At 58.0% G+C, this 25,637-nt stretch overlaps 1 protein-coding gene across 9 annotated transcripts; it reads left to right on the top strand.

The window, feature by feature from the left end:
* The first annotated feature begins 1,651 nt into the window (after nt 1-1,651).
* On the top strand, nt 1,652-25,348 carry TLE3 (TLE family member 3, transcriptional corepressor). Of its 9 annotated transcripts, none has more exons than XM_061371101.1 (21): nt 1,652-1,786; nt 2,154-2,311; nt 2,397-2,497; nt 2,585-2,648; nt 3,546-3,590; nt 10,873-10,935; nt 11,342-11,446; nt 16,261-16,465; nt 17,397-17,413; nt 19,440-19,559; nt 19,746-19,796; nt 19,962-20,117; nt 20,207-20,339; nt 20,710-20,906; nt 21,446-21,522; nt 21,660-21,909; nt 22,050-22,297; nt 22,618-22,765; nt 23,219-23,369; nt 23,979-24,055; nt 24,247-25,348. In XM_061371101.1, the coding sequence occupies exons 2-21, from the start codon at nt 2,288-2,290 to the stop codon at nt 24,352-24,354; spliced, it is 2,340 nt and encodes a 779-aa protein (XP_061227085.1). In that variant the 5' UTR covers nt 1,652-1,786; nt 2,154-2,287; the 3' UTR covers nt 24,355-25,348. The 9 variants fall into 9 exon arrangements, with proteins under 9 accessions (XP_061227085.1, XP_061227088.1, XP_061227086.1 ...); XM_061371104.1 differs by having other exon boundaries at nt 20,710-20,891; XM_061371102.1 differs by having other exon boundaries at nt 16,264-16,465.
* Nucleotides 25,349-25,637: the final 289 nt, after the last annotated feature.

The raw sequence follows: 25,637 nt of genomic DNA on the forward strand, positions 1-25,637 counted from the left end.
GGGGATGGGCAGCATGTGTCCCATTCCCACAGTCCTGGCGGTGCATTTTGGGGTGCCATTGCCTGTCCTTTGGGATCTGCCTTTTGGAGTTTCCTGGGTGCCCTCGGGGCAATGGGAGCCCACACTTTCTGTGCTGGCCTGGGTGGGAGCTCTCATGTGGTACCCATCTCCCCGTGGCTTCAGTCCTGCGGGGGGCTCTGCACCCCATAATACACCCCATTGTACACAGTATTGTACACCCCATTGCACACACCATTGTACACCCCATTGTACACCCCATCGCACACCCCGACTTGAGTCCGGCTCCCCTCTTGGATTCCACACCGGGTTTCGCACCGCTCCCTCCGTCTCTGCCGGACCCCACGTGGGAGCGGGGCGGGGCCGGCCGCGCCGGCCAATGGGCAGCGCCCGACCCTGACACTTCTCGTCACGTCAACAGCCGGAACGCACCCAATTAGCGGCGGGAGGGGGGGGAGGGGGGACGGGCGGGCTGGGGCAGCCGCGGGTTCCACGGGGGGGGAGGGGAACACACACAGTGGGGGGAGGGGCGGGGTTGAGGGATGCGGGTTTGGGGGGGTTTCTCCCCTCCTCCCCCATTCATCATTCCCCCCCCTCTATCTCCCATTGGTGCCGCCCCCCCCCCGCGCACGGCCGTGTTGTGACGCGCCGTCGCGCGCTAATTAATCCGCCATTGCCAGGCTTGATCGGCGCGGCGGCCCCGCGTGGCTTTGATTGACAGCCCTCGGCGCCTCGGCGGCGGTTGGACCAATAGCGTGGCAGAACGCGGCTCGCCGGCTGCGTTTGATTGGTCTGCGAGGGTGGGGCTCGGCTGGCGCGGAGGGGGCCCCCACGTGGGGCGGGGAGGCTCCGTGTGACGTGGGGGGCGAGGAGCCATTTTGTGCCGCGGATGGAGAACCCCCCCCGCGCACCCTCCGGTTCCCCACAGCGGGGCCCAACCGGGCCCGGGGTTCCGGTGTCGGGAGCGGAAGGGTCCCCCCGGTTCCCCGCTCCCTGCAGCCCCTCAGCCCGGTGCTCCCCCGGGCCCAGCACATCAAAGGCACCGAGCACTCTCCCGGTGCCCGGGGGGGGCCTGGGTACCCCCGGTACCGTGTTTCGGGGCACATTGACACGGGCCACGGCCGCTTTGCGGCTCCGAACCGGGCCCCCCCTCCCCGGTACCGCGGGAGGAGCCGCCGGTTCCGCTCCCGGTGACCGCGGAGGGGGGGGAGCACCGGGAGGGGCGTGGCTTGGCGGAAGGCGCGGCCTATTGGTGGGCGTGGCGATGGGGCGTGGCCGCCCTCGCGACAGTGTTTCAGACACAAGCTGGTTATTGTGACGTCGCCACCAGCGGCTCCCAATCAGCGCCCTCTTTCCTCCGCCCCACGTGGGACCGGCGCGTCGCCATTGGCTGGAACCGGAGGGGCCGCCCGGGTTTTGTTCGTGCCCCCCCCCTCTCCTTCCCTTTCCCTCCCCGCTTCGCCCGGGCGCTCTGGCGGCGGCGGCGCGGCCGGACCGCGTGCTCCGGGACCGGGACCCGCGGACCCCTCCTCGCCATCGCCCTCCAGCATCCGGATCCCCGGCACCGGCACCAGCACCGGCACCAGCACCATGGGCCGCGGGCTGAGGGCTGCACGGACCTGAGCCACCACCCCCGGCGCGGGGAAAAGGGGGGGGAGCCGCGGCGGAGGCACCGCTCGCACTTCGCATGCCCGCGGCGCCCGGGAAGTCGGATGTGTACGGCCTTCTCCCCCCTCTCCTCTCTCCTCCATGGCCGTCGTGCTCCGGCGTTAGTTCCTGGCTTTGCTTCCCCCCCCCTGCAGGAGCCACCCCCCCCTCCCCAACCCCTTTTTTATTGATTTTCACTGGTTTTAGGGGTTATTTTCCTTCCCTCCGCTGCGAGGCCGCGGCCCGGGGAGGGGAGGGGGGGGGGTCCCGGCCCTTCGCTCCTTGGTCCCCGGCGGTGGCCGGGCCGAGCTCCTCGGGCGCGCAGCGCCTCTCCGGTTGCGCGGTGCTTTGCGCCGGGGGGAGAGGGGGGGTAACGACGAGACGGACGGACCCGCTTCCCCCCCCCCCCCCCTCCGCCTTTTCCCTTCCCTTCCTTTCCCTTCTCCTCCGCCCCCCGCACGGACTTTCCTCTCCTCTCTTTGTTCCAGTTCTCGGCCTCTCCGGGAGCGCTCCGTGGCCGGCGGGCACCAGCACCGGGAGCACCGGCAGCAGCAGCAGCAGCAGCACCGCACGTAGCGAGCCTCGGCGCGGCGGGCTCCAGTGACCGCGCCCCAGCCCGGCCATGTACCCCCAGGGCCGGCACCCGGTGAGTCCCGCTCCCCCCCGGAACCCTCCCTTTCCCCCGCTCCCGTTCACCCCCCGGTGCTGACCGCTCCCCCCCCCCCCCGCAGGCTCCGCACCAGCCGGGCCAACCGGGCTTCAAATTTACCGTGGCCGAGTCCTGCGACCGGATCAAGGACGAGTTCCAGTTCCTACAGGCCCAGTATCACAGGTGAAGCCCCCCCAAACCCCTTTCAAAGACACCCCCACACCCCAAAACCACCGGGTCTCAACCCCTCTTTCTGCCCGCCCCCCCCAGCCTGAAAGTGGAGTATGATAAGCTGGCGAACGAGAAGACCGAAATGCAGCGCCATTACGTTATGGTAAGAGACTTTAATCAGATTTCGGATCAGGCTGGAAATGTCATTAGCTGCCAGCCCAGACGGGAGCTGGGGAACGGGGAAAAGGGGGGGGGCACCCCGTAAACCCCCCCCCCTCCCATTGGGGACATCCCCACCATCGGGGCAGTGGAGACCTGGGAAGCGCCAGCACAAGTTTCCTGTTAACCCCCTTTGTGCCGGTGTCTGGAGCCTTGGGGGGGGGGGGAGCAGTGGACTCGGGTTCGAGGGGGTTATTGGGGGGGTCCGGGCTACTCCCCCCTTTTTGCTGCATCCCCTCGTTTGCACCCCCTTTCTGTTTGCTGCACCCCTTTTGCAGCCCTGGGGCACCCGGTATGGGGGGGTTTAGGGCATCCCAGCCCCCTCCCCCCCCCCCCAGGGGAAATTGTCACTTTTTTGGAGCCATAAACCCCTCTTTTGCCCCAATTTAGAGCTTGGGGGGGGCCTGAAAGTGTGATCCAGCCCCTGTCTGCCTTTGTATTGAGGTCTTGGGGTGTTCCCCTGTAGCAGTGCTGGGCCCGGGGTGGGGAGCAGACCCCCCTTTTCCCTATTGAGAAGCTGGGGTTCAGGCCAGGACGGGCTGTACCTGTTCTACGGGGCTCCTGCACCCAGCCCTGCGCCTCTTTGTGTTCCCGGAGTAGCTTAGGAGGAGAAAAGAGGAGTCGAAAGGAGTGTCCTCCTGTGCGAGGCAGCCAGTCACCCCTAAACACGCCTTACTACAAGGTGTAATTGCCTTGGCTACCCAGGCTTTCAGCGCAGTTGTGACTGGGGTGCTTTCTGGTAATGGCCTTATGTAAATCCCTTCTGGTAAATGAATTCCAGCTCTTCCTGGCTCTCATATCTTATTTATTGTGTCTTTTTTATCTTCCTCCCCCCCTTCAGTACTATGAAATGTCCTATGGGTTGAATATCGAGATGCACAAACAGGTGAGTAATCGAAAGGGGGGAATCGGGATGGATGGAGGCATGGGTTGAGGGATTGATTGAGCCCTTGTTGCCCTTTTCTTAACCTAAATCAGGCCTTGGTGGCACTAAATGAGGAATGAGTGTGGAATTTGGGATCTCACACCCCGCAGGTTCACTGTGAGCTGCAGGTTCCTGGTAGCCTGATGCGGGGTTTCTGTGCCTGTATTTGGGAAGAGCAGAGGTTTTGAGCAGTGTGTTTATGGGGAGAGGTCGGTACCTGGAATAGCGTGTTCCCAGGGCTCGGGAATACTGTGATCCGTGGCTTCCTCGGTGTCTGTTGTTGGTGTAAGGCGGCTGTTTCTAAGGTCATACCTCTGATAACTCGCTGTGCCATAGCGTGAGACTTCGAGGGGAATTATGTGCAGGGATAGCGATATGGAACGGTGTGTTGCTCAATGTCACGGATTTGTCTTTGCAGCTGGAAAATGAAGCAATGCTCGGGGTGGTTTTTTCAGCCTTCTCTAATGTGTAACTTGCCTGAAGGGGAAAAATAGGGAAGGCCAGAGCAGAATGTGGTGTGCTCCCTTGATAAGATTATAGCTAAAGAGCCTAAAGGCTGGGCACATGATGGTAAAACTTAAAGGAATAAAGTTATTATTGAGATTAGGCCTGATTATTTGTGCTGCTGCTGCTTACTGGTTTTAGAAGGAGTTCTAATTAAGACCTTAAGGCAGATAGGAGTTGACATCAACTTTGCCGTTCGCAAATGAGCCCCATCCAGCTCCAGTGTGGTTTTGCTTTGGAGCAGCATCTTCCTTCCAAGTCGGAAGGTGTCGTGGAGGCAGCTGATGAAATTCCAAGCAGCATCTTTGGGAATTGGCCTCTTCTCCTCTTTCCCTTCAGCTCCTTGGGATGGAGTCACAGGGTAACGAAAATAATTACTGCTTAGTCTTCAGGTTTTCAGGAGTATCATGTTCCGTGCAGATAATCCCCACTGCTTTCTCTTCCTTCCTCCTGCCTGGATGAAGGTGTCCTTGGGGGGCTGCACGGGCACCGGGATCCTATCCCAGCCTGGCAAAACCTCGGGCACCGTTTGCCTTGGTGCTCAGCAATGCTGCTGAACGCAGGATTTTGGCCTCTCTGTCCCTGTTTTGCCCAGAGGGACATGGACCCTGTGGGAATGCTGTGGGATTTGGAGTACCGCTTCTTATGGACCGCTTGGTTGAGCAGGAAACACTGGGAGATGCTGGAATAATGCAGCAAGATATTGAGCTGCTTTTTGTCCTCTTGGTGGAAGCTTTGGAAGCTCTGGATGCTTCTGAGATGTGCGTGATGGAAACCCCAAACCAGTGAGGGCGGTGAGAGCCCAGCAGAGATTCCGGCTCCATTGGTGGAGCCATCCACCATCCACCCTGTTTTATGGTGTGACCACGTAGCGTGGCGCTCGGCGAGGCCAAGGGTCTGTGGCTGGTTTTGGAGGGCAATGAGGAGCCTTGGGATGCCCGGGGGCAGTTTTCCATGGGGCTGGTGCGGGCGGATCCGCCTGCCCTGCCCTGGGTTGTGCACGGTGGTTGTGATGGATCCCTACCGGATGATTCCAGCCTGTGCGGAGCGTTCCCAGTGACATATGCTGCGTGCCGAGGGGGGAAGTTTGGGGAGGTGAAGCTGCCTTGTTAGTGAATTGACAGCAGCGTGCATGGTGCTGGAGGAAAACAAAGCATCCCGAGCTGCTCCCAGTGTGCTTCCAGGTGGAAACGGGGCGATAGGGATGGAGAAGGGTGATGCTTGGGGTGGGTTCATCCCACCCCCCCCATCTCCCCATAAACAGCATCCCCAGAGCGCGGTCCTGCCTGGTTGAGGGTGGCTGGTCCTGAGCAAACAAGTTTATCCGCTGACCTGTTTAGTGGTTGACTTGTGTTTATCTGCACACAATCGAGTCGACTCAAGTGCCTGAATTATTCATGCGGTGTCCTGCCCTCCAGACTTGACTGCTTGTGATTACATCTGCTCGAGACAAACAGTGATGGATACTTCATCTTTAAGCAAAAGGGGATTGTCTGTCTGTGGGCTTATATAACAGATTATCTCTTCTACGCTGAATATTAAGTGCGTGCATATGTGCCCGCGTGCGGTTTCTTCTCCTTTCCTTTCTTCTTGTTTTGGTTCTTGTTAAGGGAAAAAATGGAGCTTCATAAACAGCTCCATATGAAAGGAAATATTTAGGAAGTGACTCCTTGCTTTGTTGCGTGGAACGCGGTGAAGTCGCTCCTCAAAGCAGCCTTCCTGCTGCATGGACCGGCCTGAGCTCGCAGCCTGGTCCGGGGTTTTCCCTCTAAACCTAAGCAAAAAAAACCCTTTTTCCTGAAGTTTAATTGATTTTTGCCAAAGGAACTTCCATCCCTGTATTGTTTTTACCCAGTCCTCTGTGGATAACCACGGGATGCAATCGGAGTAACGATCCCAAGAGGAAAAAGTGATTCAGTGTGGGGAAGTGGGACGCATCCCGCTCCTTAGTGCTGTTGGGTTTATGGGGCTGAGAACCCTCCACGTGAGCACTTTGTGTTTCAAGCACTTAATGCTTGGAACAAACCTAAACCCCTCCTGACACTGCCAGGGAAACAGAGCCCTGCTTTCTTGTGTTCCAGAATATTCCAAGAACACAATATCCTTTCTCTCGGTCTCATTAGCGAGGAGTGCCAGGTAATAATTTGCTAACTACTCGAGAAGCCAAGTAATTTGTTCGGGTGATGCTACAGGTCTCCTAAGGTAGCAGGCAAGAGCTGTCAGCCAGCTTAAACCCTCCCTCCCCTTGGCTTTATGGGAGCTTTGAGTGGCTTTTGGGGGTCCTGGGTGCGTTTTGGGGGGTCCCAAGTGAGCTCTGTCCCCGTGTCCCCCCCTCCAGGAGCTGGTGCTAATTCAGTAATGAGGGGTTGGGGCCCTCCCCTTCACACCCCCTCCCTGAATTTAATTCTCATCAGTGAAGCTCTCCACTTTGCTAATAACGATAGCAGCCACAAATAGCTTTCAACATGCCATTGACAGCCTGGTTGGAGAGAGCACTTGAAATAGTGGTAGACAGCTGAAAGTACCCATAATTGTGCGCCGGAGTGAGAACCACACTGCTCAAGGGCCTTATTTTCATGTGCTTAAAGAGACAATATCCTGGTTTCAACAAATGCTTCTGGTGCTTCACCGCTGGTGTGATTTACTCCTTGCCTTCCTCCGCCTGCCCCGGCCACCCTCTGCTGGGGCTGGGGGAGACCTGGGGGGGCTAAAGGGGGGTTGTGGTGGTCCAGAACCATCACTAAGTGGGGGGGGGTGTGTGAGGGACCTGTGGGTCTGGAGCCAAGGTGAAAGCTGGGGCTTTGAGGTGGGTGCTCTGCTTGGGAGTCTTGCAGGGGATGATGCTGGTGCTGCATCCCATGGACCATCGGTAGCCCCGTTGCGCTGGGGGTTCAGGCTTGCAGTGGGAAGTGTTTATGGTGTGGTTTTCCATAGGAGGAAGGGTGGGATGAGTGATGCTGCATGTTCAGCCCCTCATTTCCAGCCTTCATCCCACTGTTTAAACCAGTAAGCAAGGGCAGGCTGGAGTTTGGTTTGGTGTGGCCCATAGTCTTTGCTGAGGCTGCACCGGAGATGGCCTGGTCCAGTGTTCTGGGGTGTCTGGACTGCAAACCACATGGGTTTGGGGAGGATGCGTGTTGGGTGCATGGGCTTTGTGCAGGGCACAGCGAGCATCTCTGCTGCAGGCACCACACTGGGGTGCAGCTCCCCTTTGCCCCTCACCCTGGTTCAGGGCCTCGGGTGAGCTGTATGCTGCTCCTTTGAGCCCCACTCTGCACACCCCATGAGTGACGGCCGGCTGAGTTATATTTAATCTTCCTTCTGCCTTGCCCAGGTGTACGGATGGGGGCCGGGAGCTGGGGCTGCGGGCAGAGCCAGCCTGCAGCTATTTATCACCATGCCACAGCCCCTGTCCTGCTCTCGCCTCCTGCCCTCAAGTGCTTTGGGTGCTGGTCCCAGCTCTGGCCATTTTAAGAGCGGGTGACAGCACTTGGAGCCTGGGGCCCTGCAGCCTGGCTCTGATTTATAACCACTGCAAATGCCTGCTCTGATTCCCCCGCTCCAAAGCGCTGCCTCAGAAGTGCTGCTTGCCCAGCAGCGGGTCGGATTCCTGCTGGGGGGGATTAGTTGGGATTTCAGCTTCTCCTGACTCCTGGCACTTTCTAACAAGTGATGGGGAGCTGTTGTCAGCATCCTGCATCCAGCTCTGGGGCAGCAGCACAAGAGGGACATGGAGATGCTGCGAGGGCTGGGGCAGCTCTGCTCTGGAGCCAGGCTGAGAGAGCTGGGCTGGGGCAGCCTGGAGAAGAGAAGGCTCCTGAAGGGGAGACCTTAGAGCAGCTCCAGTGCCTAAAGGGGCTGCAGGGAACCTGGAGAGGGGCTTGGGACAAGGGATGTAGGGACAGGGCAAGGGGAACGGCTTGAACCTGCCCGAGGGGAGACTGAGCTGAGCTCTTAGGCAGAAGCTCTTCCCTGTGAGGGTGCTGAGGCGCTGGCACAGGGTGCCCAGAGAAGCTGTGGCTGCCCCATCCCTGGCAGTGCTCAAGGCCAGGTTGGACACAGGGGCTTGGAGCAAGCTGCTCCAGTGGAAGGGGTCCCTGCCCGTGGCAGGGGCTGGAGCTGGATGGGCTTTAAGTCCCCTTCCAACCAAACCATTCCATCATTCTATGATCCTGCTGCTTGGGTTGAGCATCCCAGGAGGTTCCCATGGGGATGCCCGGTGCAGCCCCCCAGTCTTTCACCCACGTCTCATTTGCAGCCCCTGTCTCATCTCGGTGATGGTCCAGTGCAGATGCAGGGCGCAGGAGGGGATGCAGGGATGCAGAGGCTGGGATTGCCATGGCAACCCGCGGCTGGGAACAGAGGTTTTTCTTGGCAGGAGCAGCTCGGGGGGGCCCGGGGGGCTGCACTGCTCAGGGCGAGGTGATGAATGAGCCCTGTCATGGGGAAGGTGCCGGGCATGAAGCCCTCCCCTGTTCCCGGCGCACCAGAGGATCCCCTTTCGCTCCCGATTAAACTTTTAATGGGGACAACTGGAATTTAATTTGCCGGGGAATGGGAAAAGTCGAAGTGGACAAATATTTAAAGATGATTGAATCTCCTGTTAACAGGAAACCTCGTGCTTGTAAACATAATATTTTGGACATCCAATATCTTCTTGCTCGCGGAACCCCACGTGGGGAAGTCTCTCTTTTTGCAGAGCGCAAAGTTTCTCTTCAAATCTCTGTTGGAAGCCTGGGTAGAAGCGGATGGAAATGTGGATTTAAACGTCGCTGTGGCTGCCTGGATGTGCTGGTGCTGGGGGAGCCCTGGGTACCCTCCCTCGGCCTGTTGGGATGCTGCTGTGTGTTGCGTTGCACCTAAAGCGCCTGTGTGATGCGTGGCCACAGGGACTGCTCCTGCTGCTTGCACCTCAGATGAGGATTGAATTTGTTCTAGAGCTTGAGGGCTGGCAAGAAGGAGCTCGGAGGAGCAGCAGCCGTGCTGGAGGAGCAGTGCGCCGGGCGCTTGTCGCATCCAGCATCCAATAGGCTTCATCTGGAGGAATGAATATTTAATGGCGCTGCAGTCTATATATAATCTGATCGATGCCTCGGTGCCAAAAAGGCCTTTCAAGAGGTTTACCTATGGCTGAGCAACGCCTGATGTGAGCCCCGGGTGCTTATCGGTGCCGCTTTGAAGCGGAGCGGCTTTGCCAGGGTGGTTGGTGGCTCGCACGGTGCCAAACAGACTCCTGTGCTGCATGCCTGGGCATGGGTTCTGGAACCCGTCCTGCAGGCACGGAGCATCCTGGTGTTCGGGTCCCTGCTCATCCCGGTGGCTGCAGCACTGGGGCAGCCAAAGAACCTGAGTCCCAACCCCAGCCGCTTCCAGATGCCTGCTCCTCGCTGCGGTGCCTGCCCCTGCCCTCTGCAAGGGCTAAGAAAAGCATCAGGTGTAACCCAATCACCGGTGGCCAGAAATATCCCTGTTCCCTTGGAGCCGGCACCGGGGATCCCGGGGCGGGGGTGCTGTGGGTCCATGGGGACCGGTGCCTGTGGGGTCTCTGTAGGGTGGTTCCCTCCGTGGGGTGAGTCTAAGCTGGAGGAGATCAGGGCATCTGCTTGCTTATGGTCACCATAGGGCATGTTAGGTTGGTGTTGTGCTAAGATTCATGTGCCCCGCTCCGCACAGCCAGGGTTGAGGCTCTGCTCGTTGTTTTCCCTCCAATCTCTGATATTGGGGTGCTTTTCCTTATGGTATTTGAGAGCCCCTCCATTGTCAGCTCCCCACCGGCGCTCATCCTGGGTACTCCATGGGGCCGAGGGATGCAGTGATTCAGAGCTGTGCGGGGAGGCTGGAGCAGGACCCGGTGGATCAATCACTCATGTGCCTGATAACGGCCAGCGCGGGGCTGGCGGGAGGCATTCCAGGGCCTTTGATTCCGCGCCAGGGCTCGGCTCCGGCCATTGTTGCGGCTCTGGATCCGCGCGCCTGCTCCGGCCCTGTTTGCCTTGGACCGGGCGCTGTTTTCACAGCTGCGGCGCCCGGAGCAGCCGCTGTTAACTCTTGGGATGCAGGAGCGGGGAGGTCCATAGGGAGCGTGGGGTGGGATGGATGCTCCCGGGAAACGGCATTCCCAGTGCATGGAGACGTTGGGTAGCATGGGTTGGTGGTGGAGCCGATGGGTGCCAATGGCTGTGGGCTGAGTTTCCTGAGCGTGATGTAAGGATGGAGAGAGGAGCCTGAAGGGCTTTGGTTTGGGGTGGGGAGAGCACTGAGCAGCACCAGCATCCACTGTTGGCTCAGCACCAGTTCGCGGGTGCTTGTGAAGGACCTCGGTGTCCACGATGAGCGGATGGAGAGGAGTTATCCCTGTGCGTGATCCCGGCGGGATGCGAGGAGCTGGGTTTGTGATGCAGCCCTTTGGAAAGCAGTGGCTGCTCTATGGGTGCAAGGCCTGGCTCTGTTTCCATGGGGCCATGGAAGTCCAGGCTGGTGCGACACTGCTGGGGGTGCCCTGTGGCACTCGGTCCAGCGATGGGAAAGGGATCAAAGCATCCCATGATGGGAAGGGGGTCAGAGCATCCCGGGTGCGGGGCCGCAGAGGGTGCACGAAGGCGGTTTCATTGCCTCTTTTGGGAGCTGCCGCTTCCTCTTGTGTGGTCGGGAGGGGATGGGGACGCAGGGGCTGGTGCAGGCTGCGGGAGCCCCCTCGGTGCTGACTCCTGCTGTTTCTTCTTCCTCTTTCTCTTTCCAGACAGAAATTGCTAAAAGACTGAACACGATTTTAGCCCAGATCATGCCTTTTCTGTCACAAGAGGTAAGGATGCTTCCATAGCCGTGGTGGGGATGCTGCTGTTGCTGGGGGGGGGGGTTCACCAGCAAGGCAGTGCTTGGGGGGTCCTATAAGGAGGCACAGACCCACTCCCAAACGCAGCTTTTGGGGGTGCTCCGTGAGAAATGGGGCTCAGATCTTGCATGTGTGTTGCAAACCTTTGGGTAGGGAGAGATGGACCCTAAGAGCTGGACTTTGCTCTGCCACTCTGTGGGGCACAAAAGGCTGCGAGGGGCTGCTCGGGCACCCTGTGGTCCATGGGGCTCCTGCTTGGGAGCAGAATATGGACCCTATAGAAACCCCAGCCCCAAACCAGAGGGTGGCCAGCACTGGGGGGGGTTGTACCTCCATGCCCAGCTGTTGACCCAGCTGTGCCCCTCTGTCCCCGCAGCACCAACAGCAAGTCGCACAGGCTGTTGAGCGTGCCAAGCAAGTGACAATGACGGAGTTGAATGCTATCATCGGGGTACGTGGACTTCCCAATCTGCCTCTCACCGTGTGTATACCCCTTTTATTCCTATCATTTACCATAACCAGAGGCAATCCTGCGCTCAGGGGGGGTTAAAGGGCAGCTCACAGCATCCCCTTATCCCACTGCATCCCCCCAGACACCAAAACTGCCCCCAAAACACCAAAACCCCCCCAGTTTGGCATCAAGGGAGATGGGGGACCCCTGTCCCTGGGTGTTAATGCAGCCTCCACCAGCCAAATTCCATGTTCTCCATGAGGTTGGGGAGCGGAGCCCTCCCGGACCCCCTGAGCCCAGGCATGTCTCTGTGTGGGCTGTTGATGTGCAATGTGCTGTGAACTTGATGGAGTTGTTGTTGTTCCATGCACTGATTTACCCTCTCCCGTCTTACCGGGCTCTTCCTCACAGGTTTTGGGTGGGTTTCTTCCCCTTAACAGTTTGTATTGTCTCCCTCACTGATGTGATGGTCTCAGGCCTGCAGTGAACCTGCTCTCTGGAGCTGCTTCGCCCTGGGCCATGGGTACCCCAGCCAGCATCCTGGGGAGGGCTCCTGCCCTTTGGGAAGCGGTGCGGGTATGGGAGCGCATCCCATTGTGCCTGTGCATGGAGGCAAGCAGCACTGTGCTGCTGCCTGCATCTTCCCTCTGGCAGAGCCAGCCAGCGAGGGGATGCTGGGCTTGATGAGCTGTAAGTCACAGCCAGGAGCCCAGGCAGCTACAGCAGGGATTGGAATTCAATTAAGGTGAATGCACAGGGCCCGTGACCCCCATTTCCAAGGTAATTGCTTCCTTGGATCAGTGAGTGTCATCCCCATCATTAAGCACCCGGCCATTTAATCGCTTTGCCTGATGAACTTCCCGCAGGCAGGGGTTATGGGGAGAGCCGGGGCAGCACGGGCAGGGTGCAGATGGGATCCCTCCCCTTGGTGCAGGCAGCAGGGTTGTTGTTATCCCATGGGAAGGCAGCGCTGGAGCAGGGGGGGACTTTGTGTCCCCTCCATGCCCTACAGCAAGGAACTGTGACTGCCCCATCCCTGGCAGTGCTCAAGGCCAGGTTGGACACAGGGGCTTGGAGCAAGCTGCTCCAGTGGAAGGGGTCCCTGCCCGTGGCAGGGATTGGAGCTGGATGGGCTTTAAGGTCCCTTCCAACCCAAACCATTCCCTGGTTCTATTTATAACCCACACCACAACTCGGTGCAGGTGCTGCAAAGGGAATCGACACCAAATCACTCAAACCTCTCTTTTTTTTGCCCCTTTTGAGGTCAAGAACTGTTAATTTTATGCATCTAGGCCATTGTCTCCGAGTTCCTCTGCTTGAGGCTCCTGTGAAATTGAGCCCTTGATTTGCTTATAGCTCTGGAAATGATTAGACTACTTTACTAAATTTAACGCAAGTGCTGAACTTAAGTGGTGAACCATTAAATCGGTTAACAAAGGCATGAAGCATGATGTACATAATCCAATTAAAACCACTCTACGTGCGAGATATTCCCCCCCAGCCTTCCTTGGTGATTGTAACCTCTTCATATCTTCACTGTTATCTGCCTGGTACCTGTGCAGGGACCCCAGGAGGAAAACATCCCTGTGGCTGTCTGTCTCCATCTCCCTCCTCCTGCCTGGCCCAGGCTGGGGTGGAATCATGCAATGGTTTGGGTTGGGAGGGATCTGAAAGCTCATCCCGTTCTAATCCCCTGCTGTGGACAGGGACACCTTCCACTGGAGCAGGTCACCCAGGGCCGGCTTTGCAGCACCAAGCTGATGCTTCAGGGGTTTCAGCCTGGTTTGGGATCCTGCCAGCAGAGGAGAGCCCCAGTGCAGCATCCTCAGTGGTCCCTGACCTGGGGATGCTGTCCCAGTCCTTGCATGTGTTGCACTGTGTGTGTGGCTTCACTGAGCAGGACCCTGATCCTGCTCAGAGGTGACACCCTGAGCACTGACCGAGCCATGGGGTGCACGTCCCTTCTGCAGGAGGGTTTTTGGGTGGTGAAGTTTTCCTTTCCCAGGGAAGGGAATAAGGGGCAGGGGAGGGAGGGGTGGGTTTTCCAGCAGAGAGGACGCCGAGCAAGCAGCATCACTGAGGAGCTTCACTGCATCCCTCTGCACCATGGAGTCCCAGATGGGTTTTATCCCCCTCCGAGGATGTGATTCCCAAGGGATATGCATCGACCTCTCCTGGACTGATGTACAGATACGGAGTGCCGCTGCTGGGACGGGATCTTTGCTACCCCATGGAGCTATGGGCAGCCCAGCCCGAACACTGGATGGAGGGATGAGGCTTCCCACATGGATTCTGCTCACTGGTTCCTGCCTGCCAAAGGGGAGATAAACCCCTTTAAACGTTCTTTTGGGCCACGATGGGATGTTGTGTCTTGTGTCTTCGTTTCCATGCTCCGTGCCGGAGCGGGCTCAGACCCCGCAGCTCATCGACCCCTTGGATGTATTTGCTGGCAGCTTAAAAACGAGGAAGAAACGGGTTGTTTCCTGCTGTGCTGGAGGGTGAGGCTCAGGGTGAGGATGCTTCCTGCTTCCCTGCTCGTGGTGGAGCTGCGTTGTCACCTGGGTCACTGCCTTGGCATGGCCCCATCCGCATCACTGGGCTGGAGTGTTGCTGCCTGCATCTGTGAGACCGTTCCCCTCTTGTGGGCTCCTGTTGCTGCAGGGGGGTTTGTCCCGGGCTGGGGATCTCCTGGAGGAGTGTTTTACATTGCAGATGTTTCTGCTCGCTGTGGGAGCTGGAGGTTGCTGTGGATAAAGCGTGGGATCTCGGTGTGCTCCAGCCCTGGGAGAACGGGCACCGCTGGAAAGCTTGCAGGAGAGGAGTGTACAGTGCTGGAAACCCACCAGGAGCTGGTCCCAGGGTGATGCTCTGATGCAGCCCCTCTCTTAAATGGGTGCAAACCACAGGAAACTGGGAGTGTAAAGAGCCTCATTGATTTCAGCAGGAGCTGAGGCTTGGTTCTTCTCGCTTTGGTGTTGGAGGGATTGATCTTGGCACACGTGCGTGGCGAGGAACCAAGGGCACCAACCTCCCCTACCCAGCCAGCGAGGTCTCCTCGCTTGCTGCCTTATATGCACTGGTCTGAGGACACCTCCTCTGATGGAGATCCTGAGGATGCTTCCCCTCCTCTGCCCTGTGGATGGAGGAGTCCAGCACAAGCCAAAGAGCTGCTTTCTGAGGAGGAAATGATTTATGCTTTTCCTATAACAGCGCTGCAGAGGCCTGATTGCCTTCTCCATTTGGCTTCTGCCCCAGCTGAGACCTCTGCGCTGCCCAGAAGAACCTGGGCTTGGAGATAATGCAGCTCCTCTGCCTGGAGCTGCAGCAGAGCTGGGCCTGGCTTGTGTCCTGCAGCAGAGCTGCTTGTTGCACCGTGGGCATCGGGGGGGTCCAGCCTTGCTCAAGGACAGCAGGGAAGCTTTTTAAGTGCAAAATGGGATGGATTGCTCGGGTGAAACCCACCCTTGGTGCTTCCCCACTGTGTTTTATGGGCTGTGTTGCAGTGATTTGTGCTGCCCGGTCAGGCTGTACTGGGGTCACCCCTGATTTGGGGCACCCAGGTGCATCCCTTTGCAGCACTGGGGAGGATGCGCTGGAAGTTTCCTTGATGGAAGTGTTGGGCATGGAGGGCCCTGCATGTCTGGGAGATGTTTGGTGTATTCCTGCTGCTGTGCTTTGGGCTGAGCCCTGCTATGATGGTGTGGCTACAGCCCTGTGCTCCCTGGTTGTGGGGCTGGACCAAGCCCCTTCAGACCTCCCAGGTTTTATAGCATCACGGAGTGGTTTGGGTTTGAAGGGACCTTAAAGCTCATCCAATGGTCCAATCTGGCCTTGAATTCCAAGCACTTTCCTGCTTTGCTTCCATCCGTGCCCCTTGGTTTGCCCCAGGCATGGATGTGGGTCCGTGGTATGTCCATCCCATGGGATCCTCCTCCATGCACAGCCCGCCTGGCTAGAAAGCTCCTTGCTCTGGTGGCCACTTCCACTGTGTTTGGTGGCAGCAGGGAGGGGGAAGTCCTGATCAGGGTGGCTGCTGGAGCAGGCGGGAGGGTTGGAAACGTGAGCACCAGCTCTGGGATGCTCCTGTCTGGATTGGTGGTGGAGGAGCTGCGGGGATGGTGGCCTGGGGCTCTGTCAGTGACAGGAACGAGGACAGGACGTTGACTGCTAGCACCTCACATCTCAGCCTGTTGGCTTCACGTGTGTGTTTGAACCAGGAGCGCAGGGGATGTGTTGGGTTCCCTTTCCTCTCCCCGGAGCTGTAGTTTGGGTTTCTTCCACCTGTGCCTGAGCAGTTCCCATGGCTGGATGTGTGTGTGTGTGCTGGGATACCTGGGGCTGTCACCATCCTGGCTGGGCTGAGGGATGGGAAGAGGATGATGCACCCATGGTTCAGCCCTGGGCCTGGACTGGAGCAACAGGGTGCAGGATGGGGCCAGTTTTCTTCTCTCCATCATGTACTTGGATGTTTCCCTCTCTGGTCTGGTCTGGGAGCTGGCCCTGCACCAGAGCCACTTTGTGCATCCTTGGTGTGGGGTTCTTTCCACTTGTCTCTGCTGAACAGCAGAACACACCTTGTCTGCAGCAATGGTGTGAATGACCCTGCATTAGCAATGACCCCAGGGCCTGGCCCAGGCACTGGTGCCATCCAGCAGTGTCATCGGTGTCTGTGGCAGGGATCACGCACGGGGCACCCCCATCCCTCCTGCTAACGGGGCTTCTCCTTCCAGGCGCCAAGCGGGGCAGCTCCCGGGGCATCACCGGGATGCCCCTTCCCATGGCTCAGTGCCTGAACCCCGCAGTCCCGCTGCCCCCTCCCCGGCTCACTGGTGCTTTCATTGCAGCAGCAGCAGCTCCAGGCCCAGCACCTCTCCCACGCCGCCCATGGGCCCCCGGTCCAGCTCCCGCCGCATCCCTCGGGGCTCCAGCCGCCGGGAATCCCGCCCGTGACCGGCAGCAGCTCGGGGCTGCTGGCTCTCGGTGCCCTGGGCAGCCAGGCTCACCTCGCCGTCAAGGACGAGAAGAACCACCATGACCTGGACCACAGAGGTGAATGAGGGGAAGCAGGGGGTGGGCTCTGCTCTTAGGGATGCAGCTTTCCCCAGGTGATGCTCAGAGTCATTAAATCAGCCTCAGAGCCAAGGGAGGTGCTGCTGCTGTTGTGGGGCCATGGGATCAGGGAATGGTTTGGGTTGGAAGGGACCTGAAAGCTCATCCATCTCCAACTTGCCCCTAAGTCAGCACACAGGCTCTGGGGGAGTCGTGCTGCAAATCCTGCATCCCCATTCAGCCATGCCTTAATGGCAGAGCAGCCTTCCTCCTCCTCTCCATCACTGTCGGAGACCTCTGATGGTCTGGAAATCATATAGCAGTATAATCTATATTACTAATATAAAATAGTCTGTCGGTGTTCACTAGCAGACCTGCTGTTTTTTCTTTGTGATTAGTGATAAGACAGTCTTTCAGAACAGAAAATGGTGCGTGAATTCGGTTGCAAACCAGCAGTGTTGAAGGTGCTCCTCCAAAATCCCTCTGCCCATTAACTCACAAAGACCTAAGATCCTTCCCCTTCATATACCCCTTTTCAGGGCAGTTACCCAATGCCTCCTGAAGCTGTTGGGCTCTTTGCTGGTAGATTTGGGGTGCTTGTCCTCCCCATGAAAGCCAGTGAGAAGAAAACTGTTGGTAGCAATGATCCAATTCCATTCATTTTCCCAGGGAGAATGGGGCTGTTTGTGGACAGAGGGATGGCGGAACCCCAAATAAATCACATCAGCAAAAAAGGAAGGGGCAGAGGATGGGAATTTGGAAGCAAAGCCAAAGAGAGCCCAGATAGGGGTTGAGTTAAGGCAGGAGACTGCAACCAGGAGCCTCTGGGGTTGTTTTTCTCTTCTAAGACTTATTCTAACTGGCTTTATTTCTCTGCCTTCTCTTTATGTTGGCGGCGACCTCAACCTCTGACACCGGCTTCTTCTCAAAGAGCGAGACTCAAGTGCAGTAAGTCCCATTTCCCCCTGGTTTTCCTCGCTTCCTCGTGGCTGCTTGCTTTTGTTTTACCTATGGCTTGAAAAGGCTGGTGGCCGTGAGCTCAGCGATGCCTTTTGCACCGCGCCTCTTGAACGCAATGCAACTACAATGGCCAGAAACCCCCTTAGCCCGAGTGGAATCACTGCTGGGCTCTTGGCTGCAGCCGCCTCCTCCAGCCTGGTTATGAGATTTGGTTTAAATCGTTTTGATTGCCACAGAGCTTGGAGCTTGGGTTTCAGTTGCCTAAGCCCTGTGAATGAGCGCAGTCAAGTCTGGGCGGCTGCAAAATCCTCGGGCGATTAGGAAAGCTATTTTATTCCTGATCACTCTTCTATTATCTTGGGTCATCTAATCTGGCAGGATGGGTTTGGCTATTACGCTGTGTTAAGTAGGACTTGGAAGGTCAAGCAGTTAACTAACCAGCTAAATAACCGTGGTGCAGGGCAGCGGCACCTCCAGCACCACTGGGATTTACTGGTGCTCCTCACAGCCTGATGCTCACGGTGCCAGTTGTGTTCTTTGGTGCTTGTTTTGGCTGGGGGCAGGCTCTGAGCCCAATGGAGGGGATGGCGGGGACCTGCTCTCCCCATGGAGGGGCTGAACCCAGCACACACAATGCTCCTGTCTCGGGGAAAAGCCATCAGGACAAAGCCCGGCTGAGCTGCGGCTTTGCAGCGATTTCCTGCCATCCCCGAGCCCACAAATGGGTCTTTTGAGAGCTGGGGGCGGATGGGAAGAAAAGTGCTATTTAAGGGGAGGGGGGGAGAGGGGAATTGGGCATCATTAACCTGCTCCTTCAGCGGGAAGGGGATGGGAAGGTTCCCGATCCATAAAGTAAACGGCGGGGTATTCCCGGCGGAGGTTTAATGCGCGCCATAATCAGAGTTAGTCATTCATATTTTCCTAGCCCTTGCCTGTGCAATAAAAAATATTTAGCTGCTTGGCAGCAGGCCAGGGCGGGCTGAATGGATCGATGCCTCTAAATGCTTGACATGATTCTCTGGTAGCTGCGAGGGTTTTCAGCATGACTGCCTGAGAAGAAAGACCTCGGTGTTATCCAAAGCTGCTTATTGGGTACCGAGGAGAAACATGAACTGCTTTAGTTCTTCCTTTCAGCCGGGGAAGAAAGGCAGGCAGAGGAGCTTAAGGGAACGTTCCTGCTTAGCAGGGGTGGCAGGCGCTGCTGCGAGACGTGGGGTGATGCTGCGGTGTCTGGCGGCTGGGATGCGGGGCTCGATGCTCTCCATGTGGCTCGGTGCTGCTGTGTTTGATCCCGGTGTGCCAAGGGCTTTCCTTGGAATGATGGATGGCACATCCTGGGCTTTGTCACTTGGAGTGAGCACAGGGAACCTTCCCCCCCCTGCAACCCCCCTCCGGGGTGCTGGGCTCTGCTGCTCCTGGGATGTGGGTTTTTCCCGACTGGATGCCCTTTGCTTCTCTAATGAATGCCAGGGATGAGGCTCCCCAGCTCTCCAAGCTGTTTGGGGTGCCAGTGCTGGGATGAAGCTGCCCATGGGGGGCAGAGGATGATGGAAATGGGGCTGGTTTAGGGGAGTGCAGCTTTCCTCCTCCGTGCATCCATCAATGGATCCCAGGAGCTCCTGCAATTGCAGGCAGCTTCCTGCCTTTTTAAACAACAACTGCAAGCTCCTCCCTTTCCTTCATAGAACCATGGAATGCTTTGTGTTGGAAGGGACCTTACAGCTCATCCAGCTCCAACCCCTGCCATGGGCAGGGACCCCTTCCACTGGAGCAGCTTGCTCCAAGCCCCTGTGTCCAACCTGGCCTTTTCCTGCTCTGCTCTTGCAGTAAACAGGCTCAGGAGCAGAGCAGCCGCATGAGCTCGAAGTGATGCTGTTTGGTGGTGACCACCCTCCAGCCCAGGCTGGGCCCTGTCCCCTGCTCCCCGGCACGGTGGCTGGGGCAGGGCTGGCTGAGAGCTCTTTGTGGGGTCCTGTTCCTGTTTGCACCCCAAAAGCTGGCTCTGTCCCTGCAGAATAACTCCGTTTCACCCTCGGAGAGCCTGAGAGCCAGCGAGAAGCATCGGAGCTCCACCGACTACGGCATCGACTCCAAGAAGCGGAAAGCGGAGGAGAAGGACAGCATGAGCCGATATGTGAGTGGCAGGAATGGGCTGGAGCACCTGGGGGGACCCGGTGGTGTGTGTGCAGGCAGAGCTTGGGGCTGGATAAAGTGGGGTTTGGGTGTTGTTTCCCTGATGGGCTGTGTGTGACCTGTGTTGTGCTGCTGGTGGGGGGGGGTCAGCAGCTCTCTGCAGGGTGTAACTCACGCTGTGTTTCAGGACAGCGATGGTGACAAGAGCGATGACCTGGTGGTGGATGTCTCCAATGAGGTGAGCCATGGGGGCGTTGGGGTCTGCTCCTCTCCCCACTGCACAATGGGGGTCTGGGGGTGATGCTTTAGGGCCCCCCAGCACCAGCCCGGTTCCTGGCTGATAAAGGAGCAGAGGGAGCCTGTTCTGCTGCCGGGGGTGCCAATGACTCCTCTTATGTCACAGGACCCCGCCACCCCCCGGGTCAGCCCAGCCCATTCCCCCCCGGAGAACGGCATAGACAAAGCCCGCGGGCTGAAGAAGGGGGATGCCCCGAACAGCCCGGCCTCGGTGGCCTCCTCCAGCAGCACTCCCTCCTCCAAGACCAAGGACCTGGGCCATGTACGTGCTTCGCTGTGCCGGGGGAGCCGGGCCGCGGGTACCGGTGCCTGCTCCTCATCCCTCCTGTTTCTCATCCCTTCTCCATCCAGAATGACAAATCATCGACGCCCGGGCTCAAGTCGAACACTCCGACGCCGAGGAATGATGCTCCCACCCCGGGGACGAGCAGCACCCCGGGGCTGCGGCCGATGCCTGGCAAGCCAACCGGCATGGACCCTCTGGGTGGGTACCAGACCCCTGTGCCACCCCTCTGCTATTGACCTCAGCGCAGCTTCGCCCACGTCCCCCATTGGGTGCACAGCAGCTTTGGTGGGGGTGTTCAAGCTTATATGGGACGTAATCCAGGTGCCAGCAGCTCAAGTGGTCCTTATGCCAGAGGCTGGGTGAGGAGGGGGATGCAGTTGTTGTGCTGTATTCTCTGCGGTGTGCGGGTTTGGGTGATGGTGGACTCCATGGTTACCAAGGACCTGAGGTCAGGATGGGGTGCAAACAGCTCCTGTGGTCCCTGTGCCAGAAGAGGGTGAGGAGGGAGGTGAGCAGGCCTGGATGCTGGTGTGCTCCATGCCCTCACCTTGTCCCCATCCCTCCGCAGCCTCGGCCCTGCGGACGCCCATCTCCATCGCGGGCTCCTACGCGGCTCCCTTTGCCATGATGGGGCACCACGAGATGAACGGGTCGCTCACCAGCCCCGGCGCCTACGCGGGGCTCCACAACATCCCCCCGCAGATGAGCGCCGCGGCCGCCGCCGCCGCCGCCTACGGCCGGTCGCCAATGGTGAGCTTTGGAGCCGTACGTAGCACTTTTAGCTCCTTTTGTGGCTCCGGGGGGTGCGGGGAGGGTCTGGAAGGGGTTTGGGGGGGGCTCCCTTGGGTTACGTGGGAAACTGGGGCTCCTCATTGCCTGCGTCCTGAATTTGGCCAAAGGGTGCTGGGGTTGGGGTGCCTGTGCCGCTGCACTGGGGTTTATCCTTCCCACCCATGCATGCAATGTACCCGCTGAACAGTCCCTTCCCATTGCGCTTGCTAAACGCTCAGGGGTGTGTTTTAAGGCAAAACGAGAAGGAAAATGCTGCCATTAATGCAGGGGAGGGTGAGCGTGCCCCTCGCAGACCCCAAACCTTTGGTTCTCTGGGCAGTCTTTGCCAGTGCCTCAACACCCTCAGAATCCCCAGTCCTTCCCCTTTATGCCAGGGCAAAAATAGCAAACAAGGGAAAAGGGGGGGAGCCACTGAGTGTCCCCACATCAGCCTGGGCTTGTGGGGGGGGAGCCTGTTTGTTTGGGTACCCAGCTCGTGTGCGGCCTCACCCCCATCTGTGTGCCCTTGGCAGGTCGGCTTTGACCCACACCCGCCCATGAGAGCCCCGGGGCTGCCCTCGAGCCTGGCGTCCATCCCTGGAGGGAAGCCGTAAGCATCTCTTGGTCATCTTATGCATGGGGATGGGATGAGTGCTCCGGGGGGGGAGAGGAGCAGGGGGGGGTCCAGCGGGGCAGGACCTGGCAGCTGGGTTTGCAGCAAACCCCTCTCTTTGCTCTCCCCACCAGAGCCTACTCCTTCCACGTGAGCGCGGACGGGCAGATGCAGCCCGTGCCCTTTCCCCACGACGCGCTGGCGGGTCCCGGCATCCCCCGGCACGCGCGGCAGATCAACACGCTGAGCCACGGCGAGGTGGTGTGTGCCGTCACCATCAGCAACCCCACCAGGCACGTCTACACCGGCGGCAAGGGCTGCGTGAAGATCTGGGACATCAGCCAGCCCGGCAGCAAGAGCCCCATCTCCCAGCTGGACTGCTTGGTAAGGGCACGGAGCATCCTTCGTGAGCCAGCATCCCACGGCAGGTCGCTTGTGGTACCCAAGCGCATCCTCGCTGCTTTCCCATCCCTAATGTGGTGAAGCGCTCTCTGCCCCCCTCCTAATGCCTCGTCTCCCTCCAGAACAGAGATAACTACATCCGCTCCTGCAAGCTGCTCCCTGACGGCCGCACGCTGATCGTGGGAGGGGAGGCCAGCACCCTCACCATCTGGGACCTGGCGTCCCCCACGCCGCGCATCAAGGCCGAGCTCACCTCCTCTGCCCCCGCCTGCTATGCCCTGGCCATCAGCCCCGATGCCAAAGTCTGCTTCTCCTGCTGCAGCGACGGCAACATCGCCGTCTGGGACCTGCACAACCAGACCCTCGTCAGGTGAGCACCAGGGGTTCCTCTGCTCCATCATCGGGGTCTCCTGGCCGTGGTTCAGTGTGAGGACCTGGGGCATGGTAGCAAGAAAGCTGTTATCAAAGTGTCAGAACCATGGGATGGTTTGGGTTAAAGGGGCCTTAAAGCCCATCCAGCTCCAACCCCAGCCACGGGCAGGGACCCCTTCCACTGGAGCAGCTTGCTCCAACCCCTGTGTCCAACCTGGCCTTGAGCACTGCCAGGGATGGGGCAGCCACAGCTTTATGGGCACCCTGTGCCGGGGCCAATGTTCCCCTTGATGACCCGCGTTGTTCTGTTGTTTGAAGGCAATTCCAAGGCCACACGGACGGAGCCAGCTGCATCGACATCTCACACGACGGTACGAAGCTGTGGACGGGGGGTCTGGACAACACGGTGCGCTCCTGGGACCTGCGGGAAGGGCGGCAGCTCCAGCAGCACGACTTCACCTCGCAGGTACACACAGGGTGCCCTCGGCTCTGGGAGCAGGGGATGTCCTGGTCTCACGGTGCAGCTCCTCATGGAGACCCCATGGATGGGGTTATCCCTCCATGGAAGCTGCGTGGCTGTGGGAGGGGGCTTTTCCCAGGCCAGTGTTAGTACGTGGTTGTCCCCATTGCTTTAGGTGTAACCCAAGAGCTGGCTCTTGTTTCAGCTCCTCTTTCATCACTTGCTCATCCACAGCAAGACCGCTGCCATTGGAAAGCAGTGCTTGCTTAGGGATGCCTGCAGGCAGTACAGGCTGGCTCTGGGTGCCTTGCCTCCTGCAGACCCTCCCAAAGCTCTTTTCCAAAGGGGCTTGTGCCACTGTGATTGGCATCTTCCCAATGGGAATCACTGGGACACCAAGGGGGTACAGGCAAAGCTGATGGGTGCAACCCCCCGATCCCCCCCTCTGTCCCCACACAGATCTTCTCCCTGGGGTACTGCCCGACGGGCGAGTGGCTGGCGGTGGGCATGGAGAGCAGCAACGTGGAGGTGCTGCACCACACGAAACCAGACAAGTACCAGCTGCACCTCCACGAGAGCTGCGTCCTCTCCCTCAAGTTCGCCTACTGCGGTAAGAGGCTCCGGACACAGCCTGGCTTTAGTGGTCCTTCGGTGACCGCAACGGGATGGGGTGATGCGTGGTGTGGTGATGCTGAACATGGAGCGGTCCAGCAGGACCCATCCCATGGGTGGAGATTATCCCCATTAAATGATCCCAGTTGTGGCTAGATCACCACATCGCATCATGGAATCGTGGAATGGTTTGGGTTTAAGGGATGTTAAAGCTCACCCAGCTCCAACAGGGACCCCTTCCACTGGAGCAGCTTGCTCCAAGCCCCTGTGTCCAACCTGGCCTTGAGCACTGCCAGGGATGGGGCAGCCACAGCTTCTCTGGGCACCCTGTGCCAGTGCTTCAGCACCTTCATAGTAAAGAATTTCTTCCTCATATCCCATCTAAATCCACCCTGTTTCTCTTCCTGCACATTCCATGTATAACTGCTGGAGTGCTGGAACGCAGAGGGGGGGCTGGAGGAGAAAAAAACCCTCCAGGTTTTCCAGTTTTCCCCAGAATCTCCAGTTTCTGGGGTTAAACATCCGGAAGCCTCTGGGGTCTGGCCATGGCCACGGGGACTGATTTGGGCCAGATTCCATCTGCTGACACAGTGTTTCCCATGCACAGGTAAATGGTTTGTGAGTACTGGAAAAGACAACCTGCTCAACGCCTGGAGGACGCCCTACGGGGCGAGCATCTTCCAGGTAGGAGGCTGCATCAGGGTGGGCTCTCAGCATCACTTTGGGAGGGGGCAGATCCTTCTGAGGTGGCCACTTTGGTACCCAGCACGTGGGATGCAGTGATGCTATCAGCACAGCTGCTGCTGGGTGATGCTGTGTTGCCCAGGAGCCCAAACTGATGGGGTTTGTTCCTTTCTCCCCCATCCCTCTCCCAGTCCAAGGAATCCTCGTCCGTGCTGAGCTGTGACATTTCAGCGGATGACAAGTACATCGTCACGGGCTCTGGTGACAAGAAGGCCACAGTCTACGAGGTCATCTACTAAGGGTGGATTTCCCAGCAGGGCTGGCAGCTCCCGGCACCGGCAGGGGCAGGACTCAGCAGCCGGCGGGGGGCTCGGGGGGGCACTGCCATGGGGCAGCCCCACGCTCCGGGCCGGCTCTGCCACGGGGGGCCCCGGCGTTCAATACACCCGGATTCATTTGGAGGTCTGCAACTATGGCACACATTGAAGCCCGAAAACGGATTTCTTTTTTGGTTTTTGAGGGTTTTGGGGTTTATTTGGATTCTATTTTTTTGGTTCTCTGGTTCTCTCCGTCTGCGCTTTGGTGGCACTATAAAGGACTCATTTTTTTATTGTGACTTTATCCTCTCGGTTCTTTTTGGTGCATCCTGCATAAGACTTGTGAAAGTGTAAATACCGGACTAGTAAATAGCATTGGAAGGGTGGGGGACCCCTCCCGGTACACTAGTTGTGTATTTTCGTCTGCTGTAATTGTATTCCACTGATGGTTTTGGTGGTGGCAATTTTATTATTATATATTTTTTTCTCCTCCTTCCCCCCCTCTCCATTCCTGGGCCGCATCCATTGGGATGCGCCTTGGCCCTGCAGCGCGGATCCAGGCTGAGCAGAGCTGTCCACTGGTGCAAGTTGTTCCTACTGTGGTCCCCGTGCGTTGTTCGGTGTGTTAGTGATGGTGGGACGCTGCTGGGACCGCGGGGGACTCGGTCGCATCCTCGGCTACTGATGGGACATCAGCAACACAATCACCTTTGGGTTTTTATATATGGATTTATTATTATTTTTGGGTTTTTTTTGGGGGTTTTTTGTTTTTCCTTCTTTTTGTGCTCGTATGTTTGAAGCAAAGGGGAAGCCCAACGCTGCGGGATCGTCTGCGCAAGCCCTTCTTGGTCTTCGGACGGAAGCAATGAGGAGTGATTTCAAAGAAAGCATAGTAAAAATTCAGCTCAGGGAGCCACGAAAGAGAATAGCAACTTCTGTGTTTTGTATTCAAATGAAAGTAAAGAATTAGAATTGATGATAACCTTTAAAATACAGTTTTTTTAAAAGCAAAAGTTTACTAACAAGTAGGGTTTGTGTGTGGTCGAGGGGGGGGAAAGGGGCTGGCGCTTTGGTAGGGTCCTGTGGGCTATTCTATGGTCTTGTTGTCTCTGGTCTATAGGTTCCCATGACGCACCCCCGTCCCCCAGGCCTGTGTCTCAGCGTTTTGTACTTAAAAGGGTTTAAAAAACACAAAAAGGACAAAAAAAAAAGAAGAAATAATGGGAAAAATAAAAGTATTTGTGTAGCAGAAGCGCTCGCCCTCT

Source organism: Neopsephotus bourkii, unplaced genomic scaffold, assembly GCF_033783945.1.
Source record: "Neopsephotus bourkii isolate Nb327-2 ecotype Australia unplaced genomic scaffold, CSIRO-AGI_Nbou_v1 NB_1572, whole genome shotgun sequence".
Classification (NCBI taxonomy): domain Eukaryota; kingdom Metazoa; phylum Chordata; class Aves; order Psittaciformes; family Psittacidae; genus Neopsephotus; species Neopsephotus bourkii.